This window comes from Phalacrocorax aristotelis, chromosome 3 (assembly GCF_949628215.1).
Source record: "Phalacrocorax aristotelis chromosome 3, bGulAri2.1, whole genome shotgun sequence".
NCBI classification, from domain to species: domain Eukaryota; kingdom Metazoa; phylum Chordata; class Aves; order Suliformes; family Phalacrocoracidae; genus Phalacrocorax; species Phalacrocorax aristotelis.
The window spans coordinates 125,080,216-125,099,253 of NC_134278.1; the positions used below are offsets into that span (position 1 = coordinate 125,080,216).

At 42.7% G+C, this 19,038-nt stretch overlaps 1 protein-coding gene across 2 annotated transcripts in view; it reads left to right on the forward strand.

Moving 5' to 3' along the window:
- Window positions 1–5,911: 5,911 nt before the first annotated feature.
- TARBP1 (tRNA guanosine 2 -O-methyltransferase TARBP1) overlaps window positions 5,912–19,038 on the forward strand; it is a 38,602-nt gene continuing 25,475 nt past the window's right edge. The window contains exons 1-12 of one of the 2 annotated variants that reach the window (XR_012659939.1): window positions 5,912–6,801; window positions 6,894–6,991; window positions 7,846–7,915; window positions 8,788–8,936; window positions 10,080–10,132; window positions 11,951–12,048; window positions 13,328–13,463; window positions 14,485–14,581; window positions 15,450–15,539; window positions 16,467–16,605; window positions 18,291–18,387; window positions 18,683–18,858. Coding sequence is in view for 1 of the 2 variants with exons in the window: in XM_075089472.1 (XP_074945573.1) it covers window positions 5,952–6,801; window positions 6,894–6,991; window positions 7,846–7,915; window positions 8,788–8,936; window positions 10,080–10,132; window positions 11,951–12,048; window positions 13,328–13,463; window positions 14,485–14,581; window positions 15,450–15,539; window positions 16,467–16,605; window positions 18,291–18,387; window positions 18,683–18,858 (2,053 nt within the window). In the remaining variant the exon portion in view is untranslated. The remainder of the gene's footprint in view (window positions 6,802–6,893; window positions 6,992–7,845; window positions 7,916–8,787; window positions 8,937–10,079; window positions 10,133–11,950; window positions 12,049–13,327; window positions 13,464–14,484; window positions 14,582–15,449; window positions 15,540–16,466; window positions 16,606–18,290; window positions 18,388–18,682; window positions 18,859–19,038) is intronic. The other variant, XM_075089472.1, reaches the window with a different exon arrangement.

Sequence of the window (19,038 nt, forward strand, 5' to 3'; positions counted from 1 at the left end):
TAAAAGCTCAGTTGCAAAACTTAGGCTACTTTTGCTTTCCTTCCCGGTGGCTTGACACGTTGCCAGTTTCTGATTTTGTTTATTTATCACAACTAGTGTTACCCTTATTCCCTACTGATAGTACTGCGCTGACTGTCACCAGGGGAAATATGCAGGCCAAATAGATGACAAGGTGCACACAGAGAGAGGATCAGCTTATCAGCCCACATAGAAGGCCATCAACCACAGAAGGCCTTAGAGGCTGCCTAAAATTTGTCACTGTGACAACAAAGGGGTGTTTGGTGTACAGAAGAGGAAAATGAGGTGGGAGTTAGCATGAGAAAAAGCATGAAGCATGAAGTCTTATTTGAAAGTCTAATGTATGGACAGTTAAGACTGGCAGCATGGGTAGGTCAGTGTGGAAGTCGATGCCTTGGTATTAGATAAGAGGATGGGGAAAGATAGACTCATGAATCTGGAAAGGGAAGAGAAGCAGCATGTGTTTGATGCAGCACAGAGGAGGGAGCCAGCAGAGGGACATAAAGGGAGAGGTGGCAAGGTCAAAACAGCAGGCTAAGAAACAGATCTTCGAAATGGCAAGATCTAATTAGGGTAAGATTGCTTTTGTTAAGCCAGGGAAGGGGATGGGGATGTGGTATGATGACAGCCCAGACAATAATTCTAAGTATGTGGGTGGATAGGAATGGGCCTGTTTAAGGGAAATTCTGCAGGCAGAATGTGCAAGATACAGGGTTTGTTTGTATTTCACAGTGGAGTTTGGTGATAGAAACGTGGAGATACTCAACAGGTAGCTGGTGGCAGTGATAGCTGACATACTATAACAACAGTAGACATACTGTTAGTCAGATTGTGATATAAAAATCAGACTAGGATGCAAGTGTTGAAATTAACACTGATCGGAACTGGAGAGGACAAACTCCAGGCTCATAGTAAGTGGGTAGTAAGTTCAGAAATTAAAGGGAGGAAGGAGAGAAGGTGACAGCTGGAGGGACAAGCTGAATCTTATTTTAAAATAGCAAAGATTAAGACATGCTTGCATTGTGACACTAAAGAGCCAGAAGAAACGTTTAGAAGCAATGTAGGGGTGGTGAATGAAACAGGTATGAGAGGATCAGGAGATAACAGCACAGCCACCTTGTAGAAATGTGACCAGCCTTTCTGGCTGCAAATCGATTATTTTCTCTTTCAGTTTGAACACTTCTGCCTCTATTCCTCTTAGCAAGGGCGCTGAAGGACTTTAGGGCAAACTGACAAAAATTAGGTGACTTTATTCCTTCCCTTTCTCACCTCTTGTAGCTCTCTTTTTCCTTATTCCCTGGAAGAGAGCAGAAGTTTCTCATCAACTGCCCTTTTCTAGTCCATCCACTTCCACTCATCTTGTCCAGCTTCACTTAGACCTAGAAGATGTATCTATGTCTGTACTTGGGTATGAACCTTTACCATGGTACCCAGTCCCCTTTTCCACTGTGCGCTTCTCACTGCAAGTGCTCTCTTGGAGCGAGATACATGCGCGCTGCTGGTTTCTTGAACAACAGCACTGAGGAAATCTAGAAGACAATGTGAATATACCTAAATATCTGGTAAGGTTTACTGTATGGTGCACATCGGTGCTTTTCATTTCATTCTCCTGTTTTATTGTGGGATAGGGATGTGGCAGGAAATTTTGTGCATGACTCTTTTTCATAAATCTCCCATTGACTTCTGCACGCAGTGGGAGAGGAGAGAAAAGGCTGTGTTTTGTACCCAGCCCTGCCAGAGAGCTTATACTATACAGACACGCTCCCATGGGCTCCAGCAAGGAAAGAAAATCACGCTGCAGGGTCAGCTAAGCCCTCCTCCGCATAAACTGCAGAATTACCTGTAAATGTGCAGGTGGTAGCACGGGACTGTAAGAGTTTTCATGAGAAGAAAGGTATTGTGTGTGATCCAAAACCACCATCAACATGAAAGTTTTTAAAGACATATATTTGGCCTGGACTCTAATAATCTAATGTGGTGGCTCAGCTCAGCAGTGGCTTAAGGCAATGGCATAACACATGTGTCCAAAATTGTAAGTGGGGATTTCCAAGACTTATAAATAATCATCTCTAGTTTTTTCCACTATCCTTTTCCAATACAACCAACCTCTGGAATGATCATCCACAGATTGTTCCTGGTACAGAATTGCCTGACTGTGTGATCACGGGGTAAAATATTTACATCAGAACAAGTATATATTTGTCTAAAAGAGCACACAGGTAACGAAGGCACTGATTTTTTGACTAGGGGTGTGAGGAAGGAACCTCAGTCCTCTTGTATTGCTGAATTGGTATAGCACTATGTGTCCTGATGAGAACCAATAAATAAACTATTACTGTTACGTATCCGAGTTGTAAAATCAGCCCCAACTTGGTCAGCTGGGAATCCAAATCACCAGCAAAGGTGCTGTTACAAAGTTCAGATAAGAATAAACAATAATAAGTATTTCTCATCTCTGCCCTGCCTCCCATAGGCTCAGTAATGGTATTAAATGGCACAAAGAGACACTGGACTGGTTTTGATATTTCAGATAATTCCTCTTAATCTTAGGTTTCTAAAACAGATTAATCTGATTGAGAGAGAATATCTCATGTGGCAGAAATAATGAAAGCAGCTGCAGGCTGTCCTCTTTTAAAAAATCCCAAGCTATTTCAACCTTTGATCTACCCCATATGCTGAGGTTGGAGGGGACCAGGATAGGTCAGGGAATAGGGAATATCTTCTAAATAGGAGTGCAGAGTATATGAGAGATTGGCAGGTGTGGGATGTTCTGGGTGCTGAGGCTGGTGCGGTAAGCCTCAGCTGAAAGGGCTTTGGGATCCCAGAGGTGGCTGCAGTTGGCAGGCTGGGGGCCTGTGAGCGGGGCTGGCGTGGGAAGAAGGCACAAAAAGGGTTGGGATAAGCTTGGAAAGTGGAGAAAACAGAATGGGACTTGGTCTTTGGTGAGGTAGGGGTACGTGTTGCAAGCATAGGGCTGGAAAGCACAGATTTAGGGTCCGAGCATGAGGACACTTAATTTGTATGGTGCGAGGGTGCAAACGCTGTGACTCTTGCCATTTGAAAATTACAAAATGCTGCTTCTTGCTCCTTTTCTCTCTCTTAACTCCCATATCTACCTCTCTGGGGTTTTTTTGTTGTTGCTGTTGTTGTTTATCTCTCCACATCACGTTCCACTCTGAAGCTCCCCAGCCTAATCCCCCATGGGCTTAATTTCTCACCCACTTATTTTTGTCTGGTAAAACAATCTGCAGTGAAACAGTTCAATTTAAATTCTTTTTATTTAAATGCTGATGTTTAACCTGATGTAATAAGACTTCAGGGTTGGCGCCCCACTGTGATAAAAACAAAGGCAAGGCAGAATTCAGACAATAATGGAGAAACAGCACAGCACCTAGTATTTTATTCCGGTTTGATTACTACTTGTGCAGACCTTTAACGCTTCATTTAGTTAAGTTTTACAGGTGCCTGGAAGGAAAGAGCAAGATTGTAATAAAGAAGGTATACCCTGCTTGGCACTTTTTCAAGCCTGATAAAAGAAACACCCACAGTTCATCAGACTGCATGCTCTAAGTAAGAAATGGAAAAATTACTGAAGACATCAGAGCTAATGGAAAGGCAAACAAAGTGTATTATGGTGTGAAAGAGATTTCAACTGTAAGCATCCTATTTACTAACATACAATATACTCATTCCTCCTCTGAAAAAAACGTTTTTCTCCATGTGAAACAAAGGCCTAGGTTTTACTTTACATTTAAGTAAACTTATCAGCTTTAACTGTTTTATTGAGCTTTCTGTATTTTATATGTAACAACACACGCAGAGTGGTAAAGCATATGGAAACTGTCTTCGCTAGCAGGTTTAAAATAATTCCTTTCCACCTTCTTTTTCTGGAATATATTGCATATATAGTCGCACTACAGGTGCGCTTCTAATAAGAAGCTTCATCCATTTTGCCACCAGTAGTCTCTGAAAGATAACAAATTTCTAATAAAGTTTGGGGAAAATGGACAGCCAGGAAAAGGAGGGACTGTACTGATGTGATTTGGAGAGAGTGATCAAGTGGGAGCTCACACTGAAAAATTTCCATGAGACTTTTTTTCTGCATTAGATGCTTGGGCAGCTACAGCTTAGCAGAGGTAACTCCCGTACCCGTTGGAAACCATGTTGTATCTGTGCTGCTGCGTAGGGAATTTGCTGTACATTTTTTTCCCAGGATCGGAAGGTTTCAGCTTTGCCCTTTCCTATGACCATGTCTTCTACGAGAGTGGTTTGCCACCATTTCTGACGTGCCGATCTCTACACTTCTTTCAAGGGAATTGCAGTCTTGTACAGTCAATTTACACTTACTGGAAATTGGGTTGCTTTTCCTCGTTATGTTTTGGCTGCACTAGTACATTAAGCTGCTTGGGAGTTGTTCTCAGGCCCCAGTGCCCGTGGCCTGGACCCTTGGAACAAGCCAACACCACAGAGCCAGCGCCCAGGGACGCCTCCAGTCCCTTTTTGAGGCAGACACAGGGTGTTCAGGTAGACTTCTGGGATGCTGTGATGACAATTTACAGGCCTGGGGCAGAGGGGCTGGAAAGCTGCCCGGCAGAGAAGGCCCTGGGGGTGGAGGCTGACAGCCGGCTGGGCATGAGCTAGCTGTGCCCAGGTGGCCAAGGAGGCCACCAGCCCCCGGGCTTGTGTCAGCACTGGTGTGGCCAGCAGGAGCCGGGCAGGGATGGGGCCCCTGTGCTGGGCACTGGTGAGGCCGCACCTCGAATCCTGGCTTCAGTTTTGAGCCCCTCACTCCAAGAGGGACATTGAGATGCTGGAGCATGTCCAGAGAAGGGCAACGGAGCTGGGCAAGGGTCTGGAGAGCAGGTCTTATGAGGGGCAGCTGAGGGAGCTGGGGGTGTTTAGCCTGGAAGAGAGGAGGCTGAGGGGAGACCTTATTGCTCTCTACAACTACCTGAAGAGGTTGTAGCGAGGTGGGGGTTGGTCTCTTCTCCCAAGTATCAAGAGATAGGACAAGAGGAAATGACCTCAAGTTGTGCCAGGGGAGGTTTATGTCGGTTATTAGGAAAAGTTTCCTTACTGAAAGAGCGGTCAGGCATTGGAACAGGGTGCCCAGAGAGGTGGTGGAGTCACCGTCCCTGGAGGCAGTCAAAGAATGTCTAGATGTGGCACTTGGAGACATAGTTTAGGAGGCCTGGGGGTGTTGGGTTGATGGTTGGACTTGATGATCACAGAATCACAGAATGGTGGGGTTGGAAGGGACCTCTGGAGATCATCTTGTCCAACCCCCCTGCTTGAGCAGGCACACCCAGAGCAGGGGGCACAGGACCGTATCCGGGGGGGTTTGAATGTCTCCAGGGAAGGGACTCCACAGCCTCTCTGGGCAGCCTGTGCCACTGTTCTAGATGATCCTAGGGGTCTTTTCCAACCTTAATAATTCTACAATTCTATGAACGTAGACTGGTTTCAACAACTTATATTGGCATAAATTTAAGCCCAACGGACGGAAAACCTGAGCATTTTGTATATTACTGCTGCTTGATCTTGTGTTGCCATGTGCATGAAGCTTAACGAAAGTTTCTAAGGTACATGAAGAAGGAACTTCAGCCCCTCAAATATGGGGCTGACACCTGAGATGTCTGCCAGGCCCGCCTGTGCTCAGCCGTGAGAAGACGTGAGGGGATCGGGCTTTGCTCAGCAGCCAGGACAACTGGGAGGGCCGTGCCTGAGCGGGCCGGTGGGGGTACACGGCCCCACGCGAGCCCCGCACGCGGAGCGCCCTCAGCCCTCGGACAACAGCCACAACCCCCGCACGACTCCTGCGACCGACCCAGGGGCCCGGCCGGGCCCGGCCGCGCCCGCCTCGCCTCCCGCCTCCTCCCGCCGCCCCTCAGCAGCGCGCAGGCGCGCCGCTGCCCCTGCCGTCCCCCCGGACGATGGAGGTGGTGCTGGCCGACGCGCTGCTGGCCGCCGGCGGGGATCCCTGCGCCCTGCTGCGGGCCGTCAGCGCGCCGCTCTCCGCCGAGCGGGCGGAGGCGCTGCGCCTCCTGCTCCAGCGCCTGGCCGCGGACGGCCTGCCGCCGCCGGCGGCGGGACAGGCCGAGGCGCTGCGGCGGGCCGCCTGGGAGGTGGCGCTGGAGCGGTGCCGGCCGCTGCTGCGCGGCGGGGACGGGGCGGCGGGAGGCGGGTGCGGGGAGCGGGTGCGGGTGGCGCGGGCGGCGCGGGGGGCGCTGCGGCACTGCGTGCAGCTGTGCGGGGCGCCGCTGGCGGCCAGGCTGGCCCGCGACGCCCTGGCGGAGCTGGCGGCGGGCGGCGGGGCGAGCGCGGAGGCGGCGGTGGAGGCGCTGGTGGCGGCGGCGCCGCGGCTGGAGGAGCCGGAGCTGGTGGGGCGGTGCGTGGCGGCGGCGCTGGCGCTGGTGCGGGAGGAGGGCGAGGGCGAGGCGGCGGCGGCGCTGGTGGCCGGGCGGCTGCTGCCGGCGCTGGGCGGCAACGGGGCGGCCCTGCGGCGCATCTGGGAGGGGCTGCTGGGCGCCGGCGGGCCGCCGTCCCCGCCCGGGCGGGCGCTGCTGGCGCTGAGCGCCCTGGCCGACGCGCTGCTGCCGCGGGGCCCGCCGGGGCCGGTGGCGGACGCGCGGCTGTGCCCGCGGTTCTGGCGGCTGGTGCAGGAGGGCCTGACGGAGCGGGACGGGCTGTGCCGGAAGCGGGCCCGGTTCCTGCTGCAGCGGGCCCTGGACGTGAGCGGCGGCCAGGGCGGCGAGCTGCGCTGCCCCGCGGACGGCGGAGACGGTACGGCCCGGCGGGGCGGGAGCGCGGCCCCGGCACGGCCCGGCGGCGCGGGGAAACCAACCGCTCCTCCTCCTTTCTTCTTTCTTTACTAGAATCGAGTCTGTTCTGGTGGTCTGCCGAGAAGAATGAGCGACTCCTGCAGTTTTGGGAAACCTACATTTTGATAATGGAAACTTTGGAAGGAAACCAGGTAGGGGCACCACCAAATCTGCGGCTGTCAGGGTTGGTATGTTGTTATTGGTTGAAATATGTCCAGTTTTTGTGATTGAGGGTAGCTAAGTAAGCATTAACAGGAATGGTTTTAGTTCTAATTTTAAATGCCTAAAGTATGGTACGTGTAATTCATCAGGAATAAATGCAAAACTCTCCCGTCTTTGGAAAAATTCTGATTAAAGCAATGGGTTGAACTAAGGAAGAACAACCTGGAATGCTTTATTGTGCAAGACTAGGGGCAACCCGTTTCTTAGTGAAAATCAGACTCTTGCAACTTAATAACCTCTTTTCAGTAGAGGGGGGACTATATCTGTGTAGTGAAGCACTAGTGGCCTTGGATGAAAATCACTGAGTTTGACTCAGCGTCCAGTGTACTTGGCAAAAAGGTTCCTCTTGACCCGAGGCTTCCGTAGCGGTATGGTATTGTGGCGTTAACTGTTAGTCACAAGTACCTCTTTGTAGTTACTTCATTTGTACATCGTTGTCCCGTAACAGAGAGAAATAGCATTTACCGAAATGATTAATTATAGAGATTTGTACTGTTTTATTATACTTTCGATGAACAGCACGGTTGGTTATTAGGAAGCATTATTCTTACGATACAGTAGCGCAGAAGTATCAGTTTTTCTTCAGCACTAACCTACCATTGAGTGTTACGTACCAGGTGCTGGGCTCGGTTGCACAGGTGTGGAGGGTTTATTTAAATGCAGTTATATTGTAAATTACTATATTAATGCTATATATTAGTAAGTTCTTGCCCATGACTAAGTACCAGTTCTTAGGTTTGAGATGTATACCGACTACTTAAATTACATCTCATTTGCATTTCAGATCCATGTCATAAAGCCAGTATTACCAAAACTAAACGGTTTGTATGAGCATGCTGTATCGGGGGAGAAAGGTAAGAAGGAACGTTTCTGAAACATCTCCTAAATATTAGGCAGTTGAGTCACACTTTTTTCTTTACCGTTTTAGTAGCAGCTTTTTGTTATGTTTTGTTTCTCAGATTAGCCGTTTTCTAGGTGGCTCTTCCAGTTTTTGTGGGTCTGTTATATGCGTAGGCTGCTTGGCAAACACGCATGGGCAGTTCCTGCTCGGCTCAGAGATGCAACAAGAAGAAATCCTAGTATATGCTTATCGCTTATGTCATAATGAAATATTTTTTTCTGTCAGCAAACCCAACTAAATGGTCCTTTTTCACTATGTTTTGCTTTATTTAAGCTAATGTGAAAGTAAAAGAAAGCCAGAGGTTCTTGGGGTGGGTCATATGAGCCAAGTTACATGCACAACTCCTTCATTGGGAGTGGGAAGAGGAGAAATAAAGCGACTGCCGAGACAGCAGGGTGAAGGAAGTAATGTCTTCTTTTGTAGGGGAGATGGAATACATCTAATTAGGTAGTACAAGATGTTAGAAGTTAAAGTTCAGAGATTCGTAAAGTGGGAAGACTGCTAATTTGAAGGTGTTGTAGGTGAATGCAGTGTTGAGATGAGGAGAGTTCCAGGAAAAAGGCCATGGTTTTTGCATTTGTTAGTCATTTTAATTTGTAACTACTGAAATTTAGAGGGTAAGTTTTGAAAGCCATGTTAATAATTTTTTTTTTTATTGGAGATTTAGCAGGGTACTTTTATAAGTCTAATAGCTGTAATCATCTTTTTCAAATGTCCTGTGAATTGGCTATGATGTTGTCCAGAACATCAGTATGCTGTATGTTAGTATGTTAATGTGTCCCTCTCATTTCTGTGTCAGTTTAGAAGAGTTTGCTTTTTTAACAGGTTCTTGGTTGTTTCACCCATCATGGCACATGTGCATCTATAAACGAATGTTTGAGAGTGAGAATAAAACATTGATGAAGGAAGGCGTTCTTCATTTTCTGGAGCTTTATGAAACAAAGCATCTTCCAAATGCATTTGGTTTTTCAGAGGTAAGTATGTTACCCTTACTTGCCAGAACAAGCAGATGTTCTAATTTGTAATATATCTTAACACCGATTGCCTCAGTAGTGTTGAAATAAGAGACATTCTGTAAAAATACCATCTTACTTAGCTGTGGAAGTGATAGCAGTATTTGTAAGTGGTGTCAAATACGTAATTACTTGAAAAATGGCCTGGCTAAAGGGAGCACATTTTTGAGTGCAGCGGTTCGTTCCTATACTTCAAGCTAATCCTCTCTAATTGAAGTTGGCTCCCAATTTATTGAAATTTGTTATCAGCAGTGAAATTCTCAGAGGGGTGATTGATGCTTCAGATTTTCAGAGCCCTCTGAACCTTTCAAAAATCATTAGTTAATATTAATTGATTGAACACAAGTCTTGGATAAACCTGGTCAACAGACTTCAAGTCTGTGTATAGTGTCTCCTACACAAGGATGGATTTTGAAGATGCATTGTTAGATAACCAAGTGAGGAGGTGAATGTCTCTGTAGTATCAGAGTATCTGACTGTCAGTGTATTACTGTATCCCATTAAAAAAAACACACTTTAAAATATCCTGTATGTGGGAAGAAATGTTTTAAGATGTTAATTATTTTTTTATTTAGTGTTGCTTGTAGGTTAACTCCCTAACCAGCCTACACCTTAGTAAGGAATGATATATATTGTACTATTATTTCTTCCTTCCCTCCTTCATAGAAGGAGTGTTGCCCTCAGAAGTTAACATTTTTGATTTATACCAGTTAAGTCAGCCTCTTGATGACTAACTTGAAATCCAGTCAACCTTAAAAACACCCCCTAAATTTTTCTACCTGTGTTGGCCCCAGTCTTTCTCTTATTTCATGTTGAAATATGTTTCCTCCATTTCCCAAAAGGATTTTTTATTTGTCTGCACCTTTCACAATGCTTTGTGAAATGTTCCCAGTTTAAAAAAAAAAAGCTTTGCTTGTTTATTCTCTTGCTCCCCCTTCTCTTTAGCTTCCTCCTCTTCTTGCTTCTGCTAGTTACTACTTGCTAGAACGTTCTCTGATTTCTGACTTCGTCCTTTTAAGTCTGGTGAAATAAGTCTATGTAGCCTCTATGTAACAGTGTGTTGCAAGTGTACATTTAGCCGTTGTTCTTGTTTCCTTTGATCAGTTTATTATTGGACCATTAATGGATGCCCTCTCAGAAAGTTCCCTGTATAGCAGGTAAGGCACTGTTTTTTATTTTTTTTAATAAATATATCGATTATTGGAAATGTATTCTAATAATACCAGTTTTAGTAGTATGTGGGTAAGGTCTTGGATAAAGAAAATGCATTAATAAACAAAAGGTGTTACTAAATTCCCTGACAGGTAAAGACTGTTTCAGGAAAGGTGGGTGGCTCTGAGTGAGATGAAGTAGGTTCAATTTTATCCTAGTAATAACAACATAGGGATGCCTCAAGGTCCTACTTTACACCTGATCTTGAAATACTAATTTGGAAATTAATTGAGATACGATAAATGAATAATTTGAGAAGATAAAAAAATACTTCTTTATCTTCTTGCCATACAGAAAGAATTATTACTAATTCATAACTGATAAGGTGTTTTTTTCAACGGTGCCTGACTAGGTTTTGGGAAATTAACACTCTTTCCCAGGAAACTATTTGAGGTCAACAGATGACAGTGGCCTTCCTTGGTGTAAATATATGAAGAACAGATAAAAGTTTAGGCATTGCAGGTTGCTACGCGTTCAGTGTACTGATGGCATTCAGTCCTTTGTGCTAGTTGCACAGAGAGTACTGAGAATGTAAAGTGCTGAATGCACTTCATGCACTCAGCATTTTGCCAAATGCAATGGCGTGGGTGATTCAGCTAGCACTCTGAAACTCAGTTCAGAACAGTGTTGGAGGAGCCTCGACTGGCTGACCTTGTTAGGCAGCTACAAAAGTTGACACTGTCTATTTATGCACTCTTTTTTGGGGGAGGGAAAAATGTGGCTGTCGCTTATTAAACTTGTGGTAAGTTTGAATTGGGTGATTCTGGATAAAGTGTAGTCAAAATAGGTTGTTTCTTCTAAACACGACAGGACAAATGTGACCTCTCTGGGTTTCGCAGCAGTTAACACATTTCTCATCTCAATTAGCTGGCTGTGGTATGCTTTTCCATGGGCATACACTGACGGGAAGTCAGAAGTTGATGCCTGTGCTGAGTGTTTGGGGGTGTGTTAGAGCTGTGTTGGATCGATGCTTTATAATCTCTCTTAGCTTCCGTATTTCTGGTGAAAGCATTGGGATGTGTAGAGGAGGGTGCATGTCTGAGTATAGCAAGAATATACAGAGTTGTTATGGTTAATGTCAGGCTGTGTGAGAGGAAACTGTAATACCTCATGACTGTCTGATGCTAATCGTTGATAGTCAGGATCCTGAGACTCCTGGTAGGACACAGGTTGTCTCTGTTGGTCTCGTGGAGCATTTCTTGCATCTTGACATAAAACATTCTGTGCTGGCTGGTAGTTTGGTTTATACTGACTTTAAAATCCTGCTCCCTAGCACGCTTGTGTAGGTAATCTGTCTTTGCTGTTCTCCAGATCAGACTGGTCACATCCCTGCTGCATACCACTGGCCTTGTCCTGTGGGGCTTGGCCACCCACTCCTGGAGCCCTGTGTCATTCTGTGGGTGTGGGCATGGGGTTGACCTGACAGCGCCATTTCTTACTGTGGGCTCAACGTAAGATGCTCTCAGGCCTGATAACTTGACTTGAGGCTGCGCTTCAATTCCGATGTGCTGCCACCACATCCTTGTAGGTGGCCTGGGAGAGTCATGCTGTTGTGACTGTCCCCATCCTCTGTGTTTGCTGGATGCTGTTCTAATACTGGGATAAGTGGGAGGATGTAAGCTGATGCACTCCATCTCTGTGGCCTGTTGGAGCAGTCTCTGCAGTGAAGTAACCACTGAATTGCACTTTCTTTTTGTTTAGGGGCAATCCTACTTGTAGCTGTTAACATGCTATTTGTGTATTTGATGTTTAAAACACAACAGGACACCAGGTCACTTAATGGGAGCCTGTCCTCCTTTGGGAATGAGGCTACAGAAGTTTTTGACTACTTATGTCATGCTTCTTCCAGAGGAACAAAAGGGTATGTTTCAATTTCACCTTTATCTTTTTTTTTTAAATAAAGAAACCAAATAAAAATTATGGACCTATTTTCTGGATCTCATATAAACATTTACCACTGTATTTCTACATTACTTGAGAGAAAAGAAGGAGTAGTTCTTCTTGTGGCAGTGAAGTTTCCAGAGAAGAGAGAGGTCTTCAAAAGCTTTGAGGGATGCTGCAGTATTAAGCTACAAAATTGTTTTAGGGGCAAGCTGAAGCAGACACTTTTTTATTAAAAAACCCAAACAGACTCCTAAGTTCTGAAGGTGAACAGTGTTTGCAGATTCTCTTTTTCTTTATTTGTCAGTGTAAATAATACTGCTGAGCAGGATCTTTAGAACTATGCTTTTTTGTTTGTTTTGGGGGTCTTGGTGTGGTTTTTTTGTTGTTGTTGTTGTGTTTGGGTTTGTCTGGTTTTTTGTTTGTTTGGGTTTTTTTGGTTTTTGATTTTTTTTTTACCCTATCTGCAGACTTTTTTGGTCACAACCTGTGTAGTTAGTCATTCAAAAGAGCCATTCCAAGTCTGAAGCTGAGTAAGGATTCTGTTATTGTGAGGTTGGATGAAGCAAGATTTCTGAGATTGTTCAAAATTTTGGTGTTAGTGTATGCTGAAAAGAAGGAGCAGCCTTTGACAGACTAGAATTTACTATCTGGTCTAACTGGATTAAATAACAGTAGAACCAGCTCTGTTCAGTACCCTCTATCTGCAGGTACATGTTCTGGTAGGAAATGCCTTAAGGTTTGTAATGCCCCATTTCTCTGCCCTGTCCCAGGCATGTATTTTATCACAAAATGGAGGGTCTGCAATTAGCAACCCTGAGACTGGGTGACCTGCTTCTGCAAATTGTAGTTGCGGTGTCTTGATGAGGCTTGCTTTGGCCATGCCAGCGCCCATTAAACTGGTTGAATCCCTACGTACCTTGGTCTGCCATTGCACGCTGAGTAGCAGCTTAAAAAAGGCATTATCTAGTAGTCAAAACAATCAGAGTTAAAATTCCATTACTGAATGTGGTGATTAGTTAGATCACCAAAGCCAAAATTTGGTTTATTTCTGGTTATCTCCTTATCGTATTACCTTATTGACAGACTTCTTTGGAACATACTTTTTTCATTGAAATAATTAGGAAATTATTCTCTTGTCTTTCATCTAATTTTCAGAAATGATCATAAGTCTCTCCTGCTGGGGTCCATGTAATTTAAATGCATTGGAGAACAAGAAATCACTCTGGATTGTTTGTTTTGTTTACTTTTATTTTAAGGTAGTTTCCTGTTAAAATTTATTCAGAAGATGACAAACAGGCATTGGTGTGCTGTTCCCATTTTGTTTCTTTCTATGGCTCTGGCATATATCCCTGCGTGTAAAGTACTGGGCTCTGAAGGACTTCATGCTTTAAGGTAGAACGTACGCTTCATTGTGTTCTTATGGATTTGTAAAGAAATGTGCTGAACATCTGGGGAGCCAGGATTTAATTAATGTTTATTACTTATGGGAGGATGTGGTGGCTGTGCATGGGAATGGAAGGTTCTGTCTCCCTTATGTCTAATTCACAGAGGAAAGCAATTTAAGAACCAATGTGTTTATGTCTCTGTGTGACTTAAAAGCATGGGTGTTTTGCATTTCAGTCTTTTGTTATCGCCTTTTTTTTTTGGCATAATTTTTCCCTTGTCTTCCATAATTCCTAACTGATATCTCCTAATTACATTAAAAACTGTTTTATGGCAGTTAGGGCTATATCGGGACAGCCCAAAAAACTGGAAACTGAAAGACCTGTAAATAAAAGGCTAGGTGAAAGTTCTTGGCATGCATATTGTCCTTAATCATGCTGGTGTTTCCTAAGTGTCTGCTTTTGCTTCCTAGAGCCACTAAAAATCAGTAATTATTCCACTTCAATCAAATTTGAGCTTTGAAATAAAATCTTACTGGTGGTTGAGGGAATATTGGATAAAAGTAGTTTGCAAAAAAAAACCAAAAGTGACACACCTCTGCTGATAAGATCATTGCAGGTTTCTTACCGCTTTGTGCTAGAGTGGGAATTTGGTGGCGAACCTAATTTAGTATTTGCATTTCTATCTGTAATAAATATAGAAATAAAATAGCAGTTTGAACTGATGTGATCATGGGCATTGTGCCTGTAGTTTCAGTTTTGTTTTGCGCTCCCCCACCCCACCATGCTTTTGATCTCGTCAGGTAATGCTTATCCAAGTTTTAATACCAGTTTTTGAAAATACATATAGTAGTAGTCCTGGTTCCAGACTGTACGCTGCCTGATCAGGCAATCATTATGTTATGCTTAGTAGAATGTTTGTTAAATACAATCTAATATACCGCAGATGGTTAATAATTAGCAAATACATGAAGATGTTTAAACATCCTAAGTGTGTGTTTTCCACCGTGCATTATGTTTCCTCTTTCCAGAGATGTTCTCCAGTGTACTATGATTACCCATCAGATTTTGTTGCGTGGAGCTGCTCAGTGCTATCTTCTTCAAACAGCTATGCATTTGACAGATGTGGTGAGTTTAGTTTTGGTTGGTTTTTTTTCTTTCTGATGTAATAGGAATACACTAGCACTTTTACAGGGTAAACAAGATTCAAAAAACTGCTAAATATAACATGGAACAACTGGCTCTGCTGGATCTGCAATTCTTCTATTGACTACTTAAAAAAATCAGTACTATGTAAGTGTGGGTATGCTTCTGTTAACTTTGGTTTTTGTAAGATGTATTTTTTCATTACCTTCTATTAGTTGATGTTTTCTTCTAGGGTTTTCATGCAGTACTTATGGAATCATATCCTATTATGATATCTGTTGTGTAAACTCAGGTTTTAACAGATAGAAACTAAGTGGGCTTTCTGAAATACCTACAAGAATAAAAGTATTCATAATCCCAGAATGCTAAAATGGCCATTAGTGTTGAAATAGCAAGATTTTAATTATGCAGTGAAGTATTCATGTTTTGGTTGTTTTATAACATGCTTGCTTTTTAGATTGGTAGATTGCCTTCCATGTTGTGTGTTACGGCTATACCATTCTCTGAGCAGAATTTCTTTTAGAAATACAGAAATAGTACTTATTGGTGACTCTTACTCATTTATGTACCTTCATTTAAAAGGTGTCATCAGTGACTAGGACTATTCTTCTAATCATTCATTAACTTTCAGAGTTGGTTTTTTTTATACTTGGGAAATCTGAATTGTGTTCCAAGGTAAAGATAAATTGGTCCCAAAGAGGCAAAAACGAGTCTGTGTCATGGAAAGGGAAAAGTCAATTTCTTCTTCTGAAGCTGTTGGCAGATGATGGCAAACTCCTTAAGTCCTTATATAGATGTTATCTGTTGTGTATTATGTTGACAACTATTGTGTCTTGATTAATTTCTCCAGGAGAAAGTGTCCTTCCCAGAATTTGCAAGCTTTCTTCAGTCCCTTAGACCAGAGGAGTCCCTAAGGAGAGATACTCTGTTATGGGTGGAGGTGAGAACTGAAGCTGGTTTTATGTTCGTCAAACTTTTTTTTAGTACCTATATGGGTGCATGATTTATTTTTGCTAATTTAATATTTAAATAGTTAGCAAGTTTTGCATTGGTACATTATGGAATTTCCGGGTGTGAGTCCTGGTGGTTTTGTTTCACTTGAAAGCTGTGATTATTCTTTTTTAATGCTATAGAGATGTTAATGTTAACCCTAAAAAAATTATTCAACAGATTCAAAGTAGAAGAATTCTAAGGTGGGTTGGGAGAAAAATATGACTTTTTCTTTCTTAATGCAGAAATTCTCAACTGTGCAGAAGGAAAAGCTCTTTCTTGAGGCAGAGCTTTCTTTGAACTCCATCAGAGCTTGTATGCCCCAGTTCATTGTGTTTCCTAGAGTTCATCTTGGTATTACAGCTGTTGGGTGTAATCGTATTGAAATGCAAATGAGAATCAGGTCTTACTCAGACTTTTGGTCCCTGAATACTGGTCCTTTAAGAGACTTCTGTGTGTTCATCACAGTCCTAGTCTGCAATCTTTGCCAAGACTGTAGGAACTAAAATTGCTATTGGTAAGCCTGTGCTAGTATCTGTAATCTCTCCCATCAGGGATCCGTGCTCACTCCTCTGCATGGTCTGTAACTTCATGGAGAGAGTGCGAAGCAGAGCATCTTACTAAATCCACAGAGCCATGACTTTGGCTTCTCTCTCTACCTTTAATAAGGGTACCAAGTGGATGTAACATCATCAGCTGAAGCTGCTCTTGCTCATCAGATTCTACAGACCGTTATTTCTGTATATCATACATCATTTTTTTTTGGCTACTTCTCATTTCCCCACAACTAACAGTGCTTTAGTGAGCTGTTATGTTGGTAATGTCAGTACAGAACTGGCATTGATGGTTAAATAGTAACATACTGGTTTTAATTTAGCTTTGCAGTTGGTTACAAGTGAATGATGGAGGCTTCAGAAAGTCGATAACCTCTGATTCTGAACATGGAGAGACATCATCTTTATGTCAATATGTACGCAGTCTTGTGGGAGAGTTTCTTAAGACACCAGCATCTGAAAGTAAGTTAAATGTTTATTAATATAAAAAGATTTTTGAAGATAATTTAAGCAAAAAATGACAAAATTACAAAAATCCTTTGGATAGAAGAGCTGGTTTTTTATTTATATTTTACCTATTCAAATTCTGTCCAATTTGTGGTATTCACATTTCTTTAGTTTGAACTTTGTTTTCTAATTCCAGTTTTCCTTCATAAAACGCAGTCCTGCAGTATTACCTGAAATTGAGCCTTAATATTTGGTATTAATGCTGCACTGATGCTTGTCTGTTAGATGTCTTTTGTTACTTTTTAAGTGGTGCCTGAAAATACTAGAGTATGGGGGCAGAGGAAGGCGCGAGGGAAGGTAAATAGATACAGGTTCTGTAGCCTTTTTCAGCAGAGGTTTGTAAAATGACCAAGTATATTTATGGAGAGAGATGCCGTACAGTTAAGCAGTTTGGCAGCTCGTTATGCCCCTTCCTGTGTAGTGAGGTTCTTTTGATCTTAAACCACGTGCAGCAGGTGAGCCGCCACAGGTTACAGCCAAAGAAGGTTTTTTGCATGCTGTATCAATATGCAGATAAATTCTGAAGGGACTTATTTGTTCACTGCCACATTTTCAAATATTATTACTTCAGGGCAGAATTTTCTTTCAGATATATTGAAAGGAATGGCAAATTGACTTTTTGACTACTTTAACTTTTGTGTGGCACTCACTTATTTGCTACTTAAGTACTGCAATTGTAGTGAATTTTATATAGTTTTTTAATGTAAAAACTGAACGCTTTTAAAATATTATACCTATAGGAAATAGAAAAGCTAGGTCAGAATTTCCTAATGATGAATAGCTTCAGAAGCTTCCTGTTGTGAGCAAACTTTGGCTATTGATATTCCAAGGTAAATGCTTTGCTAAAAATCTTGGCAGATATTCTCTCCTTCTTGAAATGTTTGTTTAGTCCTTGGTCTATATTATCTGTAATTCCAAAGACAAACCATCTGTGTTTCACTTCTAAAAAGTTACGTTTGTAATTTTCTGGTTTGATTTGAATATTAGCTTATGTGTGGAGGGGGAGTGGGGGGGAATCAAACCATGTCCAGCTGCTTGAACTGGACCTCCAAAGTGTGTTGTGCTTTCTAAATTACCAAATCCAAAACCATACCAGTCAAAAAAACCTTAAACCAGCATATGTGCTACTATTTAAGAAACAGTTTTATAAGTATGATGATGTGGTCCCGCATAGAAGATCAATGAAAAGAGTAACTTCAGTTAGTTTTTTAATTTCCTTTTGACAGAATAGTTTTAGTTCTTCGTGTAACTTTTAGCTGGTCAAAATCACAGCCGATGTTTCTGACAAGGCATAGTGGAATTATGTTCTTGGTTAACTTCATTTGAATATGCTAATGTATCTTTAAAAGCAGGAGAAAAGCCTATCAGGAGCTACTAAATAACGTATCACATTGCCTAAAGTTGATTTGAGCATAGAGGCCAATGAGATAAGCCTCTTTGAGGCTCAGAGGAAAAACAATTGTGTTTGAGTTTAGTTTGTATCTAGATAAAAGAATGCAAAAAAATTAGTAGTAATATTCTTGTTAGCATTAATTGTTATACAACTAATTTATTTTATGTTATAAAACCAAAAGTTGTAAAAATTAATATTAAAGGTATTTTTTTAAATACTATGGAAACTTTAAAATATCTTTAATCAGGAGAAAATTGCTTTATGCCTGACTGGTTTGAAGCTAAGCTTGTCGCAACAGTGATTCTGTTGGCTGCAGATGTGGAGGAGATGAGGAATAAATACAGGTAAGTAAGAAATACCCTACTTTATGTTTCTCTCTTTTTCAACCCCCCTACTCCTGAAGCATCCAGTAGAAGCCTGATCAAGTCAGGAAGTTGTCCATTTTTCTCTGTGGACTTTCGGTCAGCCTGATCATTCCTTAGGCCTTGTCCAACTGCTGCTGCAAACATACTGGGTAACATTTCTAAAGATACTTAAGTGACTTGGAAACCTGTGTCCGATTTATTTCCATAAGTGACTTCAGCACTTAAGGCAGATACTCAGAAGAAGACTTTCTTTTTAATTTTTGTTTTTGTGTAGTGGAAAAAGCAACATAGAATGGATTGAACTAGAGGCTTTCTTGAACCCTCTTCTGGATGTCTTGATGAAACTTGGCAGTAATGCTTACATACCAACACTGAAAACAGATAAAAGCCTACAGCTTCTCTTGAAGTTATTGCAGACCCGTTCGTTAAAATGTTCCAAAACACAAGATGGTTAGTGATATCTTCAGTATACTGTGTCGTCTATTAATTATAGTCTAACTAAAGCTAAGGTACTTAATGTTTTAAGGCTATACTGTCAAATTATTATTAGTCTAGAAGTGGTAAATGCAAAAGTTGACAATCTGGCGTATCTGTTACAAAATTGAGCTGTGGGTCCAATCCTACAGGGGC